The sequence below is a fragment of the Triturus cristatus genome, chromosome 4_1, assembly GCF_964204655.1.
Source record: "Triturus cristatus chromosome 4_1, aTriCri1.1, whole genome shotgun sequence".
NCBI lineage: Eukaryota > Metazoa > Chordata > Amphibia > Caudata > Salamandridae > Triturus > Triturus cristatus.
This window is the reverse complement of record NC_140585.1, coordinates 859,672,888-859,694,888: the sequence shown is the minus strand read 5'-3', so window position 1 is coordinate 859,694,888 and position 22,001 is coordinate 859,672,888. Positions and strand designations below refer to the sequence as shown.

General features: G+C 44.8%; 1 protein-coding gene across 5 annotated transcripts in view; it reads left to right on the top strand.

The window, feature by feature from the left end:
* TASOR2 (transcription activation suppressor family member 2) overlaps positions 1-22,001 on the top strand; it is a 1,022,580-nt gene that overhangs the window by 783,988 nt on the left and 216,591 nt on the right. For all 5 annotated transcript variants that reach the window (XM_085653577.1, XM_085653574.1, XM_085653576.1 and 2 more), the window contains 5 exons: positions 13,863-13,940; positions 14,403-14,480; positions 14,981-15,052; positions 15,343-15,537; positions 15,882-15,962. In XM_085653577.1, coding sequence (XP_085509703.1) covers positions 13,863-13,940; positions 14,403-14,480; positions 14,981-15,052; positions 15,343-15,537; positions 15,882-15,962 — 504 coding nt within the window. The remainder of the gene's footprint in view (positions 1-13,862; positions 13,941-14,402; positions 14,481-14,980; positions 15,053-15,342; positions 15,538-15,881; positions 15,963-22,001) is intronic.

Genomic DNA, 22,001 nt, shown 5'->3' with positions numbered 1-22,001 from the left:
CATAGGGCAGTCGCGGGATCACCAGTCTCACCAGAATCGCCACTCCCTGAGCAGGCCGCACATTGTCTGCGTCCACAGCGGCCCCTCCAACCTCTGATCTGGGCATCTCTGCCTCTTGCAGTAGTCAATCCCTGCCCCTCGGGTCCTCGAGTCCTGGGCCACATCCCGTGTCTCCGCTTGAACAACCTCGGAGCCGCTTAGGCCACCCCACCCCGGTTGGGTTTCTGTCTCTGGGTATCTCAGCCCACGCCCTCAGTAGCCCCGACGGAACTTCAACAGGGCTGCCGTCGACGATCACTGCAAGCGCGGCGGCCAACTCTAGCAGAATCACCCAGGCGCGGCAGCCGCATTGTCACCAAGGCCACAGTTTGAGTACGCGGCCGCAACTTCTCTGCCTCTGATTGCGGCACCACTGTGGAAGAATCCTTTCAGCCCCTGCAGTTAGTGTCTCTGGCCACGGACCTCTATTCCACAGCTTTTGGGGTCTCTAGTCAACCATGTAGATGCCTTTGTCGACACTGGCGAGCGGAGCTCCGAAGAAACGGTGCTACTCTGCCGCCATCTTGGCCACGCTCCAAAGAATATCTTTAACGTGAATGGACACAGTCACAGGGTCAACTACAAGTTCTAGTGTTGGTAGACAGCCGCACACATCAATCTCTGCAGCGGTGAAATCCACAGAACGTATCCAAAGCACGGCTGTTTCAAGATCCTGTTAACCAAATAATTCTAACAGCAGATGCTTCCCTCGTGGGTTGGGGAGCTCATCTCCAAAACCTGACAATTCGTGGAGTATGAGACTCCAAACACAAGGGTCTTCTTATCAATTACCTGGAGCTTCAAGCTGTTCACCTAGCATTGAAAGCTTTCCTACCTCACCTACAATATAAGGTTGTCCTAATTTGAACAGACAATATGACAACTATGTATTGTATACAAAAACAGGGGCACACTCTCCAATTATCACGCTTAGCATGGAGCTTAGCAATACATTACAGCATTCATCTCCTGGCAGAACATGTACCAGGGAACAGCAATCAAGTTGCAGACCTTCTCAGCATGACGCAGCAACAAGTCCAAAAAAGGGAACTCCACCCCAGAGTGCTATTACCCTACTTTCAAGAATAGGGGTTTCCACAAATAGATCTGTTCACAACCCCAGAAAACGCACGCTGCCCAAACTTCACCCAGGTACCCACAACCTCAATCCAAGGGCAATACTCTATGGATGAACTGGTCAGGAATATTTGCCTACGCTTTTCCGCCTCTCCCACTACTTCCATTTGTGGTCAGAAACCTCAAACAAACATCCCTTGCACTAATACTTATAGCGCCAACATGGGCTTGCCAACCATGGTTGCAACACTATTGGAGCTCCCCCTAGTCCCAAACAAAAACCTTCCCCTCAACCCGGACCTTCTCACACTGGGTGCGCTGTCAAAATATCGAATTTTTAATATAGAACCTACACTAATATCGAGTTTTTAATATCGTAGGGCCAGAATATCAAAGTCAAGGATATCGTTGACCAGAATATCGACCTTAAGGTAAGTAATATCAATCGATATTTTTTTTAATTTCGAGGTAAGTAATATCGAAGTAAGTAATAGCGTCAGCAAAAATATAGTTGTAAATAATATTGATTTTTTTTGTTTTGTTATGTATTTTAGTAAGTATTTTATATGTATGTTTAACATTTTTTTTAAAGTTTTAAAATTATTTTTAAATATATGTATTAAATGTTTCGAAAATAGTAAAACATTTTAAAGTAAATTTTACGTTTTAGTATCAGAGTGGGTTGTGGGTTTATAGGGGAATAGGGTGGGAAGTAATTTAATTATAATTAATTATGTTTTTATTTATTGTTATTGATTGTTAATTTATTGTTAATTATTAATTGGTAATTAATGTATATTAATTGGTTAATTTATAATTACATTAATTATAATAAATTTTTTATTAATTTTTATTTATTGTTATTGTTTATTAATTTATAGTAAATTCATTATTAATTGGTAACTAATTGTAAATTGATTAATTGGTAATTAAATTGTTCTTTTTAATGTGTAGCGGGTTGTGGGTTTATAGGGGAATAGGGTGGAAAGTAATTTAAATATAATTAATCAGTTAATGTGTTTATTTATTATTGTTTATTAGTGTTTTGTTAATTATTAATTGGTAAATAATTTGTATTAATTGGTTAATGTAAAATTATATTAATTATAATTAATTTATTATTTTGTATTGTTAATTAATTTATTGTTAATTATTAATTGGTAATTTTTTGTTAATTGATTAATTGCTAAGTAAATTAATTTATAATTTTTTATGTGTAGCGCGTTGTGTGTTTTTATAGGGGAATAGGGTGGGAAGTTATTTCATGTTATTTAAGTAAATATTAATTTAATTTAGTAGGTATTTATTAATTATTTTGTTAAATAATTATTAATATGTTTTAAGTATGTTAATGTAATCCCTACGCTATCCTACAGTTTCCCTACTGTTGCACTCACTGGAGTGGTAATAGTAATTTTTGCCCCTCCGCCATCCAACACTTTCCCTACTGTTGCACTCACTGGAGTGGGAATAGTAATTTTGACCCCTCCGCCCTCCAACACTTTCCCTACTGTTGCACTCACTGAAGTGGGAATAGTAATTTTTACCCCTCCGCTATGCAACACTTTTCCTACTGTTGCACTCACTGGAGTGGGAATAGTAATTTTTACCCCTCCGCTATCCAACACTTTCCCTACTGTTGCACTCACTGGAGTGGGAATAGTAATTTTTACCCCTACGCTTTCCAACACTTTCCCTACTGTTGCAGTCACTGGAGTGGGAATAGTAATTTTTACCCCTACACTATCCAACACTTTTCCTACTGTTGCAGTAACTGCATTTGGAATAGTAATTTTATTTCCTCTGCTATCTAATATTTTTTGTATTATTTTAGCTAATGTACTGTATAATTAATTTTAAAAAGATTAAAATAATTTTAATTTTTTACATTTGTTACATATATTTAATTTTTATTTGATTGTTTTATGTGCATAGATGTATTTATAATTTATCAAAAATAAACAATGTATAAGTTATTAAAATAAATATTAAAACATATTAATAAGTATATATAATATATATTATATGTATATGTTTAATGTATTTTTAAATTATATATATATTACTTGTACGTTTTTAAGCATTTTAAATTATTTTTAACTGTTTCTTTTAATTATATGTATTTTTTACTTTATTTTACATTATTTTTTAACTTAAATAAATAACTATTTTTAACAACGATATTTTTGACCGATATTTTTTTCCGATATTTTTGTGCTTACCATAATGTAGATAGGATGTCGATATTCTTGACTTCGATATTTTTGCTGCAATATTTTTGTAGGTCGATATTGTGACCTTCGATATTTAGTCAGTGATTCCTCAAACAGAACTAAGGTACACTAAGACACCCCAATCACAAGGAAATGACCCTTGCGATATGTCTCCTGAGATCTTAGAATTTGGGTACTTAAACTTACCACACAAATCTATGGATATTCTTAAAGAAGCCCGCAAACCTGCCACAAGAAAATGTTATGCTGCTAAATGGAAACTATTTGTTATATACTGCCAGCAGGAAAAAGTCTGCCCCCTAAATGCACAAGTACAAACAATAATTACATATTTACTAGTAGTAGTAAAGCTTTATTTCGATATAGAAACATATCATAAAAGCAAAACATGACAACATAAAAACAATGGTCGAAACAAAGCAATTTACAATTCATATTACCATTAAAAACATTTCATATTTACACGAGATAATCTTAAAATTTATGAAAAATGAAAAAGGGACACTTTACTGTATCGTCAGTTGTTTAGCAGATCTTATGCGCCAAGCCCAGCCTAGGAATTTAGCCAAACAAATGGCAAAAAAGGGTCTTGTATCTGAGAGCAATATTCTTATAGCTTCCAGATGTGAGCGAGTTCCCAGGCTCCTACAAAGAGGCTTCAACCACCTCCGTCTAGGGGCCATATAGACTCGACACTCAAATAGAAAGTGTGCGACAGATTCGATTTTTAGCTCGCAGAATGGGCAATAGGGTACAGTTTGCAGTGGTGGTTTCCAGGTAGAGGTAAACTGACATAAAGGTAAGACCCCAACCCTGAATTTAAAATATAATGCCCTATCATGTGAACTGTGAATCAAGTCCAAATATGGTTCTCTGGAGGGGATATCTTTAACCATCAAGAAGTTGGCAACAGATCTTGGGTGATTTGATTTACCAAGTCTCTCGTTATCCACCCAAGACCAGTAAGCCTTCTTCAGTTCTTGTTTAGGAGGTGCTGTTTTATTTTCCCACGCAGCTCCTAGACCGAGCTTGTATACTGCCCTCTTGACCTCTCTGAGCCAGGCGATCTTATGCCAGCCAGGTAAGGACAGTACATCTTTTAGGGCGTCTGCATAGCTGTGGAGTTCGGGGACGTTCCAAATTCTAGACCATAGTAGTAAGGGGCGTAATTTAGCTTGCTCGCAGATTGGACGAGTACCTGCGTCCAACAAGAGGGGGATTGTGGGGGTGCTCTGGGGTAGCCTCATCAGATCTTTGTGAAATTTATTTTCTAGGTGGGCCAAAGTATCCACTCTCTGGGTACCCCAAAGTTCTGCGCCATACAGTGCTGCACTCACAACCCTACCCCTATAAATATCAAGAAGTGCCCCAATAGGTTTTATGGAGGAAGCACGCTGCTCTTTAAGTAAAGCACCAACAACCCTCTTATGGGTTAGAAACACTTTTTGGTGATGGGCCTTCCAGCTCATACTATCACAAAGACGTATGCCTAGATAGTCAAATTCTTTGACCCGTTCTAATGTGACAGAGTCTAGAGTGGGGGGTTTAACAGATTTCTTAGGGGGGTTGAGGACAAGAAATTTGGTCTTGCCAATATTTATGGCCAGTCCCTTGGTGTCACAAAACGCCTTGAAGCTGGAAAGTAGTGACTGTATGCCTGCAGGTGATTTCGAAATCAGGAGGGTGTCGTCCGCAAACAGGAGCGTCGGGATTTTCCTTCCAGCCAGGGATGGTGCATCTGCAGGATGTTGAAGAAGGTGCTCCACCACTCCATTGACGTAAAGCGAAAACAGAGTGGGGGCAAGCACACACCCCTGGCGGACGCCCCTGTCTACTGGAATACACGGGTTTTTTTCTCCCTGGGCACCCCATCTGATTTGGGCAAAGTTGTTTTCATGGAATTTTATCAGCAAGGCCAACAAATAGGGAGGTAGACCTAACTCGTCAAGGACCTTCCACAATAATGCTCTTGGAACCAGGTCGAAGGCTGTTTTTAAGTCTATGAAGACTAAGTATAAGCTGCCCCCTCCTAGCACCACTACCTTCCAATAGAGCATTAAAAGGCGGAATGTCTGCTCGACGGTGCCTGTCCCTGATCTAAAACCCGCTTGGAAATCAGACAATATCTGATTTTCATCCACCCACTCCAGAATCCTGCCCAATACCACTTTCCCCGCTACCTTTTGCGTCGAATCCAGCAAACTGATGGGGCGGTAATTGGCTGGGTCTTCCCTGCTACCCTTCTTGAAAATGGGGACTACTTCAGCGCCCCTCCAAGAGTCAGGGAAAGACCCCCCCAACATAACCTCATTAAGAAGAGCAGCAATTAATCTGCTCCAAAATGGGGGATTATTTTTTATCAAGTCGCCCGGAATCCCATCAGGTCCTGCCGCTTTGTTAGAAACAATACACCTGATTGCCTTCTCTACTTCCAAGGTGGTAAATAGGACTTCATTTGGTGGGAGATCTGTGGAACTGAGCCTTGGGAGCGGGTCTGGTTGCGGAGGCCCTGTCTGAGCCGAATACAATTTCGAAAAGTGGGCAAACCAGGCAACACCAGGGATATTACAAGTCAGTTGTTGATCAATGGGCTTGTCTCTTGATCTTAGCAAGTCCCAAAACCCCTTAGCATCTTTCCTTGTGCTCGCCTCCGTTAGGTCACGCCAAAAGTTGAAATCATATGTCCGCTTGGCCTCAGTCACAGTTTTCCTATAAAGTTTCCTTGCAGACCTGATGGTAGCTTGGTCTTTTCCTTTTACTGCAGCAACAAGATCACCCTTAGCAAGTCGACACTTGGCTGTGAACCACTTTTCACTTGTTCTCAGGGCCCCCTTTGAAGCAGTTCTGGAGCTGGGTTTGGGAATGATGAACAGCCCACTTAGTGCCGTTACAGTCTCCGTAAATAACGATAAAAACATCTTGCTATCGCTATTCGTGTTATCAAGCCTAGATTCAGCCTCTAGTAAGATGGTTTCAGCTTGAGACATCCTAGCCTCATCCGCTGAGACTCTTGCCCATTTAAGACGTCTGCCACAGTTTGAGGGAAGAATCTCATGTGAAGCTTTCCATAACTGATTAGTGGTTTCTTGAGACCCAGTTTGCCAGGGGACAGAAATGGTTAAAGCGAGAGGGTTGTGGTCGCTGTCACAGGTCTCTATAACCTCCATGTCTTGATGATATGGCCAGAGGTTATAGTTGAGCATAACAAAGTCAATTCTGGATTGCCCGTCCTATTGTATGTATGGGCACCCATGGGATCTGATTTAGAACGCCCATTCGTTGCTCTCAAGTTATGCTCCATGCAAAGAGCATTTATATCGATCGCCTTTTGTGTCCATTTAGGGATCGGTTCGAGGTTCAAAATAGGGATGCCCCTCCTGTTATCCTCCTCGTTGGTATCCAGAATATCTTCTTTGGCTAAAGGCTCAAAACAGCAATTAAAATCGCCTGCCAGCAGGACGAGAGAGTCGGCGTCACAGGCAGACAGGTAGTTACTTAAGCCTAAAGAGTTTAGAGATCCTCCGTTCCTATTGCCCCTTAAGTAGAGATTAAATAGTTCTAGTTTCCTTCCCCCTTTGTAGTGCACTGTTAGCCATTGAAGGTCAGGTGTTTCGGTGGTCCTTTGAGAAACACTGAGGTCTAGTGCTATGTTGATCCAGATGAAAAGACCACCGGATGGACGTCCTTTAGAACCTTGGTGACATACAGCCGGAACATAGAAGGTCGAAAACCCCACTCTATGTCTAGGTTCCTGGCACCATGTTTCCTGTAGCAAGCAAATGTCATAAGGTGCCAGGAAGGTGTTCCATTCCGGGTTATCAAAGTTACGTGCAAGGCCAGCCACATTCCAGCTTAAGACCCTCAGTGAAGAATCGCCTGGGGAGGCAACTCTATCAGGCAGGTCGATCTCCATTGGATTAGATTGTACTGGAGGAGGGGGGATCGAACAGGGGCTGTCTGGCCTCGTTTCCACTCTTTTGCAATCTAAAATGGCCATTTTGATCGATTCCATGGCCCGGGGCAAGAGAGTCAGAAGCCCGGCTTGGCTAGTTGGAGGGCCGTTGGTTGGATTTCCAATTATGTCTATAACATGTGGAGACAATGCTTTTTCTAGTTGTGGGCATGCTGGGAACATAGAAAGTCAATCGACCTCCTCCAGGCCTCCAAATCTATTGTAGGTTGAAAGGCCATTCCAGTGTAAAAGAGTATTCTTTTGCCTCATGGGATGGGTGTTCCATGGGTGGTGCTGCACCAAGGACCAGTTATCCGCTTGGGTATGCAATTGACGTGGGGGGTAAAAATAGGATAGCGGCCTTGGTATGACTAAAGAATCTTCACTAGTTGGCCAGGAACAGATATGGTGCGCCGTATGTGGGTCTTCAAAAGTTACAACTACACAGTCCCCTTGCTTAGATTTCTTGGTTGGGCCCACCCAGGGTATTCTACGGACCATCATTACTCGGCTTCTTTTGCCATTGGGAATCGGTCTGTTGACGTTAAGCCAGTGCATAGTTTTATTTTTCAATGACCAGTGGTTTTCGTGTTGGTCAGTGCCAATCACAGGAACGCCTGTCAACACGACCACATAGACATTGGCCTCTGGTGGAAGGTCTATATAGCCTCCTCTAAAATTTTCTTTTGGACGAGGACCCTGGGTTTCGGCAGGCTGGGGTCTGGCGGATGCTTCCAGGTTTGGATTTACTTTTCCAGGCTTAGAGTTCCGTGTGGGAATCTGCGGTTTGGTAGCCTGAGGTTTAGCGGTTATGGAAACTTGATCCACAGCCACAGTCCTCGGCTTAGGAACAGGCCTTACAGCAACAGGTACTGGTGGGGGGTGCTGCTCAGCTTGCAAAACAGGGGCTGGCGAAAGTGGGTCAGATAAGGACACGCCCTGGTTTTCGAGACTTCTCAGGCCAAGAGTGGCCAGAGCAATAATGCTCTTCTCCATCTCGAGTAGATTGTTTTCTATCCTAGACAATCTTAAGTCGAGTGGCGAGAGAAGTTTTTTTAATGTTTCCCAGACTTGATCTATAAATTCCTTATCATTCCTTCCCTGGTCTTGTACCTGCGCACCCTCGTCTACTGGGGTGGTGTTGGCTGGACCCTCTCCCATACTTTGGCATACTGACTGTGTGCTCGAGGAACCCTCAGGTAAAACATTACGTGCCTGAGTGTTGGTCATTGTGAGCTGGTGGAAGACTGCGACCTTTGCCTTTTTACGAGAGTAGGCTGAGCGTGATTGGCGTTTTCTTTTGGGTTGTGCACCACTAACACAGGAAGTAGTTGGGAATACTTGGGAAAGGGGATTAAGGGTGGGGGTCTGGGCGTGAGAAGGTGCAGCGAAACTTAGCTCTTCTGTAATGCGTGATTGTTCTAAGGGCGGAGTGAGGGTGGAAGTAATCGGGGGCTGGTGTAAATCAACCTGGGTGGTAATACTATTTGGGCGGGCAGGGCGTGCTGGAGTGACAGCAGAGGCTATATGTCCTAGGGATGATTTTTTCGAGAGGGCAATTACCTCGGACAGCCTACGTGCAGCTACCAATTCTAGGGATACCCGGGTTTGAAGTTTAGATATTTCTTCATCGATGGCTATATTTGTGCGGGTGATGAAGTCGTCCATAGGGCCACAGATTTGTGAACCACCTTTGGAGGCTTTGCTACGTGTCATCCTAGTACTCATGGTGCTTACGATGAGATCAGGGTCGTCACTCGACTTACTAACTAGGGAGCTTCAGTTTAAGCTAACCTGTCTCAGCACGATGATACAATAACAAGCAGGTTAGGAGCAATAAGGGGGGTGGGCCAGGGCCGTCCTCTGCCGTCCTCGAACGGCCTCAAACGGCCCGCTCTTAGCCCGGTCTTCGCCCGGCGCCGACCCGCGCGCGATCCCGCGTCGCGGGGGCTCCCGCTGGCTTTCTGCGCCTTCAAGCGCGCTCTGATTACGTGGGCGGGTTCGTCCCGCGAGGGTTGCTGGGAGCAGTAGTCTCCCTGCGCACAACGGCCGTGTAGGTGGAAGATACGGCGGCGGCAGGGAGACGCTGTGGTGTGCAGGTGTGGGCGTCCTCCGTTGGTGCAGGGACAGCGCGGCACAGAGAGCAGGTAGGCTGTGTGACAGGTTCAGCAACAGACTCAAAAAGTGACCCCCGCTCTGCCGGGGCTCCCGCTGGCTTTATGCGCCTTCAAGCGCGCTCTGATTACGTGGGCGGGTTCGTCCCGCGAGGGTTGCTGGGAGCAGTAGTCTCCCTGCGCACAACGGCCGTGTAGGTGGAAGATACGGCGGCGGCAGGGAGACGCTGTGGTGTGCAGGTGTGGGCGTCCTCCGTTGGTGCAGGGACAGCGCGGCACAGAGAGCAGGTAGGCTGTGTGACAGGTTCAGCAACAGACTCAAAAAGTGACCCCCGCTCTGCCGGGGCTCCCGCTGGCTTTATGCGCCTTCAAGCGCGCTCTGATTACGTGGGCGGGTTCGTCCCGCGAGGGTTGCTGGGAGCAGTAGTCTCCCTGCGCACAACGGCCGTGTAGGTGGAAGATACGTCGGCGGCAGGGAGACGCTGTGGTGTGCAGGTGTGGGCGTCCTCCGTTGGTGCAGGGACAGCGCGGCACAGAGAGCAGGTAGGCTGTGTGACAGGTTCAGCAACAGACTCAAAAAGTGACCCCCGCTCTGCCGGGGCTCCCGCTGGCTTTATGCGCCTTCAAGCGCGCTCTGATTACGTGGGCGGGTTCGTCCCGCGAGGGTTGCTGGGAGCAGTAGTCTCCCTGCGCACAACGGCCGTGTAGGTGGAAGATACGGCGGCGGCAGGGAGACGCTGTGGTGTGCAGGTGTGGGCGTCCTCCGTTGGTGCAGGGACAGCGCGGCACAGAGAGCAGGTAGGCTGTGTGACAGGTTCAGCAACAGACTCAAAAAGTGACCCCCGCTCTGCCGGGGCTCCCGCTGGCTTTATGCGCCTTCAAGCGCGCTCTGATTACGTGGGCGGGTTCGTCCCGCGAGGGTTGCTGGGAGCAGTAGTCTCCCTGCGCACAACGGCCGTGTAGGTGGAAGATACGGCGGCGGCAGGGAGACGCTGTGGTGTGCAGGTGTGGGCGTCCTCCGTTGGTGCAGGGACAGCGCGGCACAGAGAGCAGGTAGGCTGTGTGACAGGTTCAGCAACAGACTCAAAAAGTGACCACCTCAGGGTAAGCCTGTATTTCCGTATGCTTAGACCTAGCTGCTATTGCAGCCTATTTGCAAAATAGACAACACTTACCTTTGTTTAAAATACCTGTTATTAAAGCTTTTATGGAGGGGCTTAAAAGAATAATTTCCCCAAAACTTCCACCTGCACCGGCATGGAACTTAAACATTGTCAATTGCAATACTTGTCTTGGAAAGCTGCCTTTTTAATCACTATTACTTCACTTAGAAGAGTCAGTGAGATTCAGGCATTAACCTTGAAATAACCATTCTTCCAGCTTCATAGAGGTAAAGTAGTTCTCAGAACAAACCCAAAATTTCTTCCAAATGTCATTTCACAGTTTCATATTAATCAATAGAATTATCAGTATTTTTTCTGCAACCTGATTCAGTTGCAGAGAGGGATTTACATACTTTAGATGTTAAAAGAGTTTTAATGTATTATATCGACAGGACTAAAACTTTCAGAAAGACTAAGCAATTATTCATTGATTATACACCTCCCAACATTGGAAATGCTATTTCTCAATCTGGAATTTCAAAATGAATAGTTAAATGCTTCCACACTTGTTATGCTTAAGCTGAAAGACTTCTACCTGTTCCCCCTAAAGCTCAATCTATTCGTAAAATTGGGGCTTCTATGGCATTTTTTGGGAACATTCCAGTTGCTGATATTTGCAAAGCAGCAACATGGTCCACTCCACATATATTCACAAAACATTATTATGTGGATGTATTTGCATGTCAGCAAACCAGTGTTGGCCCATCTGTAATACAAACTCTTTTTCAAACAACTACAGCCCCACGGGTTAACCACTGCTTAGGGGGAGGGACTGCTTTATAGTCTATGCACAGCATGTGTATCTAAAGCACACATTCCTCAAACAAATTATGTTACTTACCCTGTAAGCATCTGTTCTTGGCATGTAGTGCTGTATATTCACATGCCCCATATAATCCTCCTAAAAAAATACTGGTGTAGGCTGCAGTTTACATACTTTACATCACATTAATCACATGGACATCACATTACTGATGTACTACAACTCCATTCTCACCTACCTCCAGCAAAACTATCTAGCAATAGAGTTCATGTCCATACACAGTATCACCAAGAGGAGGAGTCACACAGCCTCATGACTTGAAGAAAACTTACTGAATCAAAAACAACTTGTAATCATCTGAGCCCAACGCTAGATGGCGGACCTTATGCACAGCATGTGAATCTACAGCACTACATGCTAAGAACAGATGATTACTGGATGAGCAACATAATCTTTCTTGGTTATGGTAGGGCGCCTTCAAACCAATTTTAGTGTTCTTGGTATTTTACTGTATTTCTAGTGCTTCATAAGCTGTGTAGTTGTTAGAAACTGCAGCCTCAGTGTCTTGTTTGTACCTCTGCTGCTGAAAATTTAACCCACGAATAGAATATCTCTGTCTTGAATGCTTTATGGGCCTCAGCCACAAAGGTAACATTCCCAGCAGCAATTGTGTAACTGCATGTCTGCAGTTCACTGTTATGTTAGTTGCTGCGTCCTCATCAGCCATAGGAATATGTGGAATACTGAGAGGGTACCTGTATGGGGGGATCCTTTGAAAGGTTTAATCTTGAACAACCTACAGTCAATATATAGGGTTTGTCGAGAAGAATTTTCCCTAACACAATGGACGTCTCCGGTTAAGAGGTGAGTAGATGTTGTTGCTCAAAGTTAAATTCCTTAAAAAACTGAAGACGAGAGACATTTCAAAAAACCTGAAAAAATTGTTTAATTAAACAGTTCAGTCAGGAGAATAGTTAAATACACTAGGGGGCCGATTAGGATGTCTGCCCGCCACCCTAGTGGTGCTTTGACTGGCCGCCAGTGGTGCGGCGGTCTCGCACCGGCAATTAGGATGCCACCGCCACCGTGGCGGTGGCATCCTCTATTCCCAACATTGTGGAGGGCGGTGCTCACAGCACCGCCCACCACAATGCTGGGAATGCACGTTGTACATTGTCATGCACAAGGTGACAGGCACCGCGCAGTGTCTGCCACCTTGTCCATGACAATGTCATGTGCACCCCCCAATACCCTGGGGTGCCCGCAAGGGCCCCGAAAGCAAAATCCGCCTGGCTGTCCATGGCGGGGTCTCCGCCATGGAAAGCCCTGCACCGCTGCCCATTCTAAATGGATGGCGGTGTCTAGCAGACACCGCCACCATATCCAGCCCCTTTTTTTCGACTGGTCGACCAGTGGAAAACCGGCGGACGGTCTTTCCGGCCACCGGGTCCCCCCGCCATACTAATATGGCGGGGCGTAATGGGTGGTGGGCGGAGGGAAATGTCGGGCGGATCGCTACCGCCATGCGGGCGGTGGTGATCCGCTCGACATCGTAATCAGCCCTCCGGTCTGAGGACTGTCTCAATTTACATTGGGTTGGTATCCTTCTTAGAGACAAAATAAAATAGGAAATAAAAATGTTTCTGGCGTACCACATAAGGTGAGAAATGTTGGTTGCTGCATTCAGTAATTAATTAATGGTCAATGATTACTACAGGTGGGTCTCGGCCACGCTTGGACACAGTGTGACATGTGTCCAGATGTCCAGCATGGTGAGTGCGTGATCACTACGTCTTCTAGAACCTGATAGGCTATGTGTTCCAAACTCATGTGGCATCTGACTTTATGGTGTTTTTAGGAGCGCATATACCCCCCTCCAGCCATATGTGCTTTATTAGGACAATCTCCCCTGACTATTGTAATGTCGCTGCATCAGTGGGATTGATCAAGAGTTTCCTGCTCGAGTGTTTGCCTGCCAGCTACGCACCCTTCCACCTGTGACCTATTGAGTCGAGGTTGATGTAGAGTTCACAACGAGCGAATCTTTTATAGAGACGATATTTCATTCTCATCAATGTACGCATCATTTTCTATATTAATGGTGTCTTTGGGTACACAAAAGAAAATTACTCTGGCAATCCATTAAATAAGAACCTAATCTAGAACGTTGGTGGCGCCAATTCGTACGGTTATACTTTCTCAGTAAAAACGGTGCCTTTGTTGGACAAAATAAACATCAGGACTGTGCGAGACTGACTCTGCGCACACCATCCTGATATGTTGGCCTTAGTCCTGCTAGCACACAGTGCTCTGAGATCCTGTGCATTGGTAGGACAAGTCAGCGCTTATGACTTTCCCTTTTAGGAGAACTAGGAGTACTGTCAGTAACTTTCCTTTGTCTAGTGTAAGTTGTTAAACAAAACAGTTAAACCAACGATGTTTAATAAATTGTCTTAACCGTCGCGGCTGAGTTAAATGTAGAGAATGTAGTGAAGTAAAGGCTTTCCTTTATAATTCCAGGTCAAAGAAAATGAAGTTGGAAAAGAAGTATTGTGCGAGCCTGAACATTTTGTGGAAATTTGTACTAGTACATCACAGGTACTGTTCAAAATTCTGATGTCCTCACATTAATGTATTTGCTAATACAACAGAAAATACCATGGGGAGATAAAAGGGTGGTAAACATATGCTGCCTCATATGTGATAAGTATTATCTAATAATAGGAAGAGGCATTCTTAGAAACAGTTGAATGTAGGGTTAATGGACTGTTAAAAATTATATTTCACAAATGAGGTGTGTTTCTTCTAGTGAAAGAGTTAGAAAGAACCAGTTAATGCAGATTAAATTTATAATTTGGCAGATATTATGGAAGGTGTTTTGATCTTACTTTGCCAAAAGAAATGCATTTGATCTTCAAGATACAGTTTTTAGCAGAACACATCCATGTTGCAAAAAAGTTGTACAGGTTGCTTTTCCCTTTGAGAATTATTTTATAAAGGTAATAACAAAAGTCAATTACAGCTTGTGTGATTCTCTCTTTGAAAAAAATGCATTTCTAGGTTAATGATAGTTTGCCTGAAAAGGACACATTATCTGAGCCTGAAACAGTTGTGGAAGCTTGCACTACTGCACCACAGGTAGAGATAATCATATTTTACCTCCTTATTCTTTATGTTCATTGAAACATTTTGGAAAAGTAAATTATCCTTAATAGAGGGGATGGAAGTGACATGGTGTGTAAAATCCAAAATGTAAACCATCTTTAAAACATTGAATAGAAATGACTAGATTTAGAAAAATCCAGAAGGATAGGTATTTATTTGCATTTTAAAGGAGATTTCTTCAGTGATTTGATGGAGAAAATGTTCCAAAATAGAGGTGGGTGAGGACTGGTGACCATTTATTTTGCATTTTTCCGTAGTTTGCTAGCATAAGCCAAAGGTGCATTCCAGTGTTGAGTTTCCAGACTAGTTTGGAATGGTGTTATCTTTATCAGCCAAAAAGAGAATAGTGTTCTTATTTTGAAGGCATTTGTAAAACAAACTTTTCTAATCCACAGAACTGATTATTTTGGCTATTTTCATGTGTGTAATGTACTGAAACTGTCAAAGCTTACAATCAAATTTTGCAATTTAAGGTTGATGAAAATCCAATTGAAGGATTCATGGAGCCTGAGTCAGTTGTGGAAATTTGCAGTAGTGATTCACAGGTATTAATATTCCTGTCTTCTGCTTAGTTGAACTTAAGTAGGCTGTTGTAAATTCAGCAGGGTTTGGAATATTTTATAGAACTAAAATGTGCAAATTCTGTGCCTATAAAACAGTGTTCAATTATTTTAATCATCTTTAGATGTGATGAACTTTTAAGTAGCTTGCATTTAAAGGGCTAACATAAAATACTATTGTAAAAATAAAGTAAACCTGTGCATACCTGTGCTTTAAAAGTAGTAGTAAATCTATTACCTTGCTTTGGAGTAACCTATAAACTTTATTGTTCCAGGACAATGAAAAAGAAAGAGAAGAAGTGAAAGAGCCTGAAACAGTTGTGGAAGTATGCAGTAGTGCAACACAAGTACCATGTCCAATTCTGGTTTCCTCATTTCCTGAAATGCAATGTCGAGCTTTGAAAAAGTACATCATCGCGCAAAAAAAGGGAGGGCAGCTGACTGAGTGGAGCACACAATTTTATAATATGGTAAAGTCTGATAGGACAAAAATGCATGCAGAGAAGCAGTGGGAAGGAGGGGTTTAAGGAATATTGGGAACATGATGTTTGTCAGCTTGGTGAATCTGTCACATAATATGGTGAAATTATGCATGATTTCACTTAATTTTGTAACAACTTTAAAGTGACCTTAAATTGCTAATAACACATTTACATTACTTAACATAAATTGCTGTTTTAACATATTTATTCCATGGCAGGGGTGCTTTATCTATTTTTTTATTTTCTGTATCTACTTTTTCAATATTTGAATGAAGACAAATGATGGACATTGCATTTAAATCCAGGGCCTGTTTTAAACACTCTAATTTTAGGTTGAAGGAACTCCCACTGCAACAAAGGAATTGAGGCGACCTCCGACAGTGGTGGACCTAACTAGTAGTAATATACCTCAGGTAGTGTGCCCAATTTTGCTTTCCTTACTGTTTGGCATGCTGTAAATTGTTTTGATCAGCATATGTCACTTTGAAAAGGTTGCTTGAGGCGAAGACTACTGTTAAATTTTGAAGAGGCTCCGACAAAATTACCCACATGCTGCAAGGCATTTGTGGACGTTTGTATTTGTGTGCCGCAGGATTTTTGTACTGCTCGGTGTTGCATGTTGAGTATATTCAGTAGTTAAATTAACTGTTGCATAAAACAAATTGTGTGTTTGGTTTAGAGTGGTAGATTAATGGTCTATGTTCTATTCTGTGTGGTTTATCGAACACTTGTTAGTTTTTATGATTAGCATTAACATTTTCAAAGTAGATTGAACATTTCCAATCTTGGTCGCCATTGGCATGGTAGTGTTTTTATTTGTGTAAATGCATCTGTACAGTGCACCATTTAAAAACATGTCACTTCCCATAATAACCTTCTTGGTTTCATTCATTCTGTTTTAGTGTGTTAACATTGGTTCAGCTTTAGTTAGCTGCACGTAATGTCTCAACAAGAAGTGCTTAACAAAAATTGTAGGAAGTACATAAAAACTAGTAAAAGAGTGTCTTTTATATAAACCATGATGGGTGACATGGTGGTGTGGGGTAGAATGAGATACAAATGAGACATTGCAGTTGGGAGCAGTCACGCAGTGGTCCAGCCTTTACTTAAAATGGAGCTCCTTTGGTAGGTCCCAACTTAGGGCTAGCGTAAGAAAGTGCCCCTTTCTTACCATGTTCTTCCCCACTTTTTGCCTGGTTCCTGATGCAATTTTGACTGAACTGCACTGGGTTCCTGCTAACCAGGAGCCCAGTGCTCTTACCCTAAGGAAGGTTTGGTTGTACCCCAGTTGGCAAGACCTTTAGGACCCCTGTAAGTCACTAGTAAATGGTCCCCTTGGTACCCCTATGGCATGGGTACTAAAGAGGGCCCCTAAGTGCTACAGCATGTATTTTGTTTCCCTATGGGATCCATCACCAAACTAATGCAGGCTGCGTGAAATGGTGCAGACAAAAGTGAAAACGCAACAAGTCACACACCCTGTGTGCCATGCCCCAGACACTACATGAATTATATGTAAATCTCCCCTACAGCAGGCCATGCAGCCCTAAGGCAGGTTGCATTATAGTACATCTGAGGACACATCTGCACGAGCAGATATGCCCCAGTGCTGTCTAGTTCAGTTGCTAGATAGTACAAATGAACAGGGAAGTCATATTAAGTACATGTACTGGGCACTGGTCATTATGAGTTCCCCAGCTACATAGTGGCTTCACTAAATCCTATGGTGTTTGGTATCAAACATCTTGTCTCAATAAATCCCTACTGATGACAGTACTGGATTTATTAAAACGTGCACCCAAAGGCCACCATAGAGGTGCCCCCTGAAAACCTACCAGCCTCTTAGTGTGCTCACTGACTGGTATCATCCAGCCTGCTGCCACAAACATGTTTCTGACCCCCTTCAGGTGGGAGCCGTGTTCTCTGAGGCCAGAAACAATGCCTGCTCTGCGATCCCAGCTACCCCCAGACCCTGAAGCCCTTTTAGCTCCAGAATAGGTGGGAAATAAGCTATGCAAAGAGGCGTGTTGCACTACAAGGCCAGTCACACCCTTAACGTGGGCTGCCTGAAATGCCCCACGAAAGAAGATTTCCATCATCTTGATTTTGGTAGAATTAGGAACTTTGGGAGAGGGTTATGCCCGCTCCCCACATTAATTGGTCATATAGGGAGCGCAGTGATCTCAAGGGTAAATAGACTAGTGGTGGACTTTGGTGCCAAACCCAGCCTGCCTACCTCCTCCTCCCCGACAATGGCGAAAACCCAACTCATCCTAAAGCTGTGCATCCTCCAAAAGCCTCAGAGAGACTACAGCACTTCACCAAGACGTCAGCATCTCCCTTGAAGTTGAGGAGCCACTTCCTTGCAGCCTGCAGGCACCGACAGCAATGTCCCGTTCCCCTTTCTGCTGTTCACCAGGCCCACTGTCTCAGCAGCCGCCCAGGAGAAGGTCACCATGCTTCAGGATGTCAGATCCCTCTCCTCACCAAGTGTGAAGACGCCAGGACCAACCAGAGCTGGACCAACCAGGGCCGCCCTGCACCATTTCTAGGGGTAATGGACCCCTTGTAGCAACCAAAGCTTGTTTGAGCCCAATCTAGACTCCAACACTGAAAGGACGACCATCCGAGGAGGAAAGTCCGCATCATAGAGGCCAGCACCGAGAGTGTCTCAGCTGTCTTGGTTTGTCCCCTTTCTACTGACCGGACGGAGATCCTTGAGCACCTTTGACTCATTGGCCCAGCCGATCAAAACCCTCTGCACCAGAGCTCCTCAGCCCTGGTCCATGACAACCGTCTTTGCTCCCCTGCTTCCAGGACACTCACAAACTGAGCCCCTCGTTGGTAGCTCCCGGACTTGTCCCTAAGTCCCCCCTCTGCAGTCGGTTCCTAGGTGGCCCCCCTCTGCCTACAGTTTAGCGTGCAAGACTACCAACCCGTCCAGCACCTCTCCACCAGGACAAGTAAACTCAAACTTCTGGTGGTACTTTGGACCTTGGACCCCTAGCACCTTAACTCCTAAAGGGGACCTCCAAAATCCAATTGCAAGTACCTGTATGCAGTATTGTAAGAAAGTGGCTCTGTATATACTATTCCCAAATAGGTACAGTGTGCACAGAGTCCACAGTCCCCAGAGGTTTGGCAGAGGCTAAAGTTAGATATAACCTTACTCTCTAAAGTGGTAGCTTGGTCGAGCAGTAAGGCAGCATCAGAGGACAGTGTAAAGCATTTGTTGTACACACTCAGTCAGCAAATGGTCTCACACACTCAAGAACTGAACTCTCGGCCAATGGTTTGTATATAAAAATATATGCTTGTTTTATTTTAGAACCAACAGTAGGTATCACAATATACTTTCTCAGAATGAGATGCTTTAGATAAATACTTTCAATTGGCAATAGACTTTTGAATGCAATAGGTACAGTTGTTGTAGTAGGCAACACAATTTCAAACACAATTATACATTGAGCTCAATGGGAATTTCTAGTTAAATGCAATAGATTACTTTTTGGATAATTTTTCTTAACACAGGACTGGATCCTAGATTCAGTCCTGGGACATCTCCTGTAAACAGTTAAGTAAAAACGTTTTAGTTACAGTTGTGATATTTAAGGAATATTATTGTATTTTAAAAGTTGACACTTAAAAACTTTTTCACATAGAATCACCAATGGTATCCTATGGGAGGAAATTCACTTAGCAGGTAAGTGGGGTTATAGTTACTTTTTCTAACTCAGTGTTGGATCCTGGATCCAGCACTGGGGCATCTCCTGTAAACAGTTGAAAGAATGTGTTTTTGTTATACAGGCGATTTTTAACGAATATTTGTAAGTTTGCAAAATCGACACTTGGAAGAATTTCTGGTGAAAACCAGGCAATGTTATCCTACGGAAGGAAAAGTTATAGGTAAGTACGGTTGTAATTACTTTTCAGGGTCAGTGTTGGGCACCAAGATCCAGCACTGGTATCTCTCCTGATAACAGGTGAGTAAATTCGCTTTCGTAATATGGCTGATTTTAGATGAATATTTTAAAGTTTCAAAACTCGACACTTAGAAGAATTTCCAAGTGAAACCAGTCAATGTTACCCTATGGAAGAAAAGTGAGTTATCGGCTTTTGGGTAAGTACTCGGCTGGCAGAGTTAAGGTTCTGGGCATAGACTCAGGGGTCTCCCAGGGTCAGGTAAGTACAGTTGTTACACCCTCAGCGGCACTGGGGCAGCCGGGTGCAGAGTGAGTTAGGCCCAATGTTATCCTATGGGAGGCAGGGGGCCTTTGGTTGGTGGCTGCTGGCTAGCAGGCCACGCGGCTGTGGGAGCTGGGCTCCTGGCCACTTGCTCAGGGCAAATGGGGAAGTAGATTAGAGTAGAGGTTGCACTGCCAGGGACACTCGGGCGGCTGGGTGCAGGGTGCTTTTGAGCCGTCGGGCGCTCAATGGATTTCAATGGAGAAGCTCAAGAACGAACAAAGGCTGCAAGCTCAGGGACGAAGATTCTTCAGGTGCGACCACCACTTCGAGAGGTAAGTTGGGTAGTTGGAGGACAGGTAGGCACCCAGGAGTTGGGCACAGGGAGCCGCAGGGCACCGGGTGCAGGGGTGCCTTTTGGTGTCGGGAAATCTTACCCTCTGCTGGTCGTGGTTGGAGGGGTCCCTGGTTCTGAGGCTGCAGGCATCATCAGGAGCGTCGAGGTGGGTCCTTGGATGCTGGATTCGGGGGCACAGTCGCCGGGGGGACGTCCTCGTGGTCTTTGTTCACTCCAGCACAGCACAGGCCAGGCTTGGCGGGCGCAGACTGGGCAGGGTTTGCGGTTCCTGTCTGATGCCAGGGGTCAGTTACTTGCTTTGAGCAGTACCGCTGCTCGTGGGAGTCCCAGGTAGTCAGAGTCACAAGGCAGTTAGATCCTCCGGGGTTTTTGAGGTTGCTGACCACTGGAGATGCCGGGGTTTAGCAGGAGCAGGTTCAAGGGTCGACAGGCCGGTAGGGCGGGGGCCAAATCAGTTGGTGTCTTCCTCTTGTTAGCAGCTGCACGGCAGGTCTTAATGTTCCTTGTTCTTCGTTCTTGTTTTGGAATCTGGATCTGAGGAAGGAAGGTTCAGGGTGCCCCTAAATACTAAATTTAGGGGCGTTACAGGTAGGTCAAGGACAGGGACCAATGGGTCCCTTCCCTGGGGTGGGTACACCCCTACTACTCTCCTGTGGGAGGGGGACAGTAGCCTAGTCCTGATTGGGCAGGGCTCCCCATCTTCAAGATGGCGAGAGCCCGGAGATGTGCTTCACCTCGCCTCCTCCACCTGAGAGGTGGGGTTAGCAGAGGCTGGCACACCCCTCCTCTTTCCTTGGGGTTTCCGGCTAGTCTTCCTGCCAGAGTGGGGGTCAGAACCGGTAGGGGCCAGTTGCTGAGTACAGCAAGTGGCCTGGAGAAGTTCACAAAGGCGGCATGCCTTTGAAGCTTCCCCTGCCCATCTTGGGGGAGGAGACCTAGCAGCTCGCCCAGGATGTGCATTGTTGCAGGCCCAGGAGAGCGGATGGCTCTCTACCCAGGGGTACAGCAACATGTCTGCTGTGTAGCAGCCTAGGCAGCCCCTCAGACAAGAAGTGGATTGTAGGTTAGGTTCAGGGGGCATCTCTAAGATGCCCTCTGTCGTGCATTGTACATTAAATCCCACACTGGCGTCAGTGCTGGTTTAGTGTGCTGAGAAGTTTGATACTAAACTTCTCAGTCTTCAATGTATCCATCACGGTGCTCTGGAGTTCGTGTTGACGATCTGCCAGCACCATATACTCTTAAATGGCAGCACTGCACTTACAGTGCCCAGGAATGGACCTAGATACTGAATGGGAACAGGGCTCATGCACCTGTACCCACACCACTGGCATAGGGCACCCAGCTAGAGGGGTGGCTGATGTATGCCAGGGCAGTGTGTGTTGTGGGCATGGCACACAGGGATGTGTGCCATGTCGACTCTCTGTTTTGTTCTGCACCCAGACACTCAGCCTGCAAGGGCAGTGTGTGTGTGTCAGGGTACAGGGCCTCTAAGGGTGGCACAACAAGTACTGCAGCCCTTAGGGGCCTTGTCTGGTCACAAGGCCCTGGGTATCTAGTGTACCATTTTTCAGGGGCTCACATGTGGCCAGAGATGCCAATTGGGTTTAGGCTTGAACACAGTTTTAGGGAAGAAACACAGGCCCTGGGCACCTGATTGGCAGGAGCCCAGGGCACAACAAGGAAAAGTGCATCAGTTATCAGGCAAAAACATGGGGGGGTTACTGCAACAGAAACCCACTTCCTTACAAGTATATGCCTTTTCCTCCATATGGAAGCATTTCCGAGTAAAAATGCATTTGAGCTAACATTTTACTTACTCATAAGAAGTGATATTTCAAAAAGTACTTAATCAATTACAAAGTTCTTGTTGTTAAAATATACATAAAATAACTTGATTTTTTTTCTA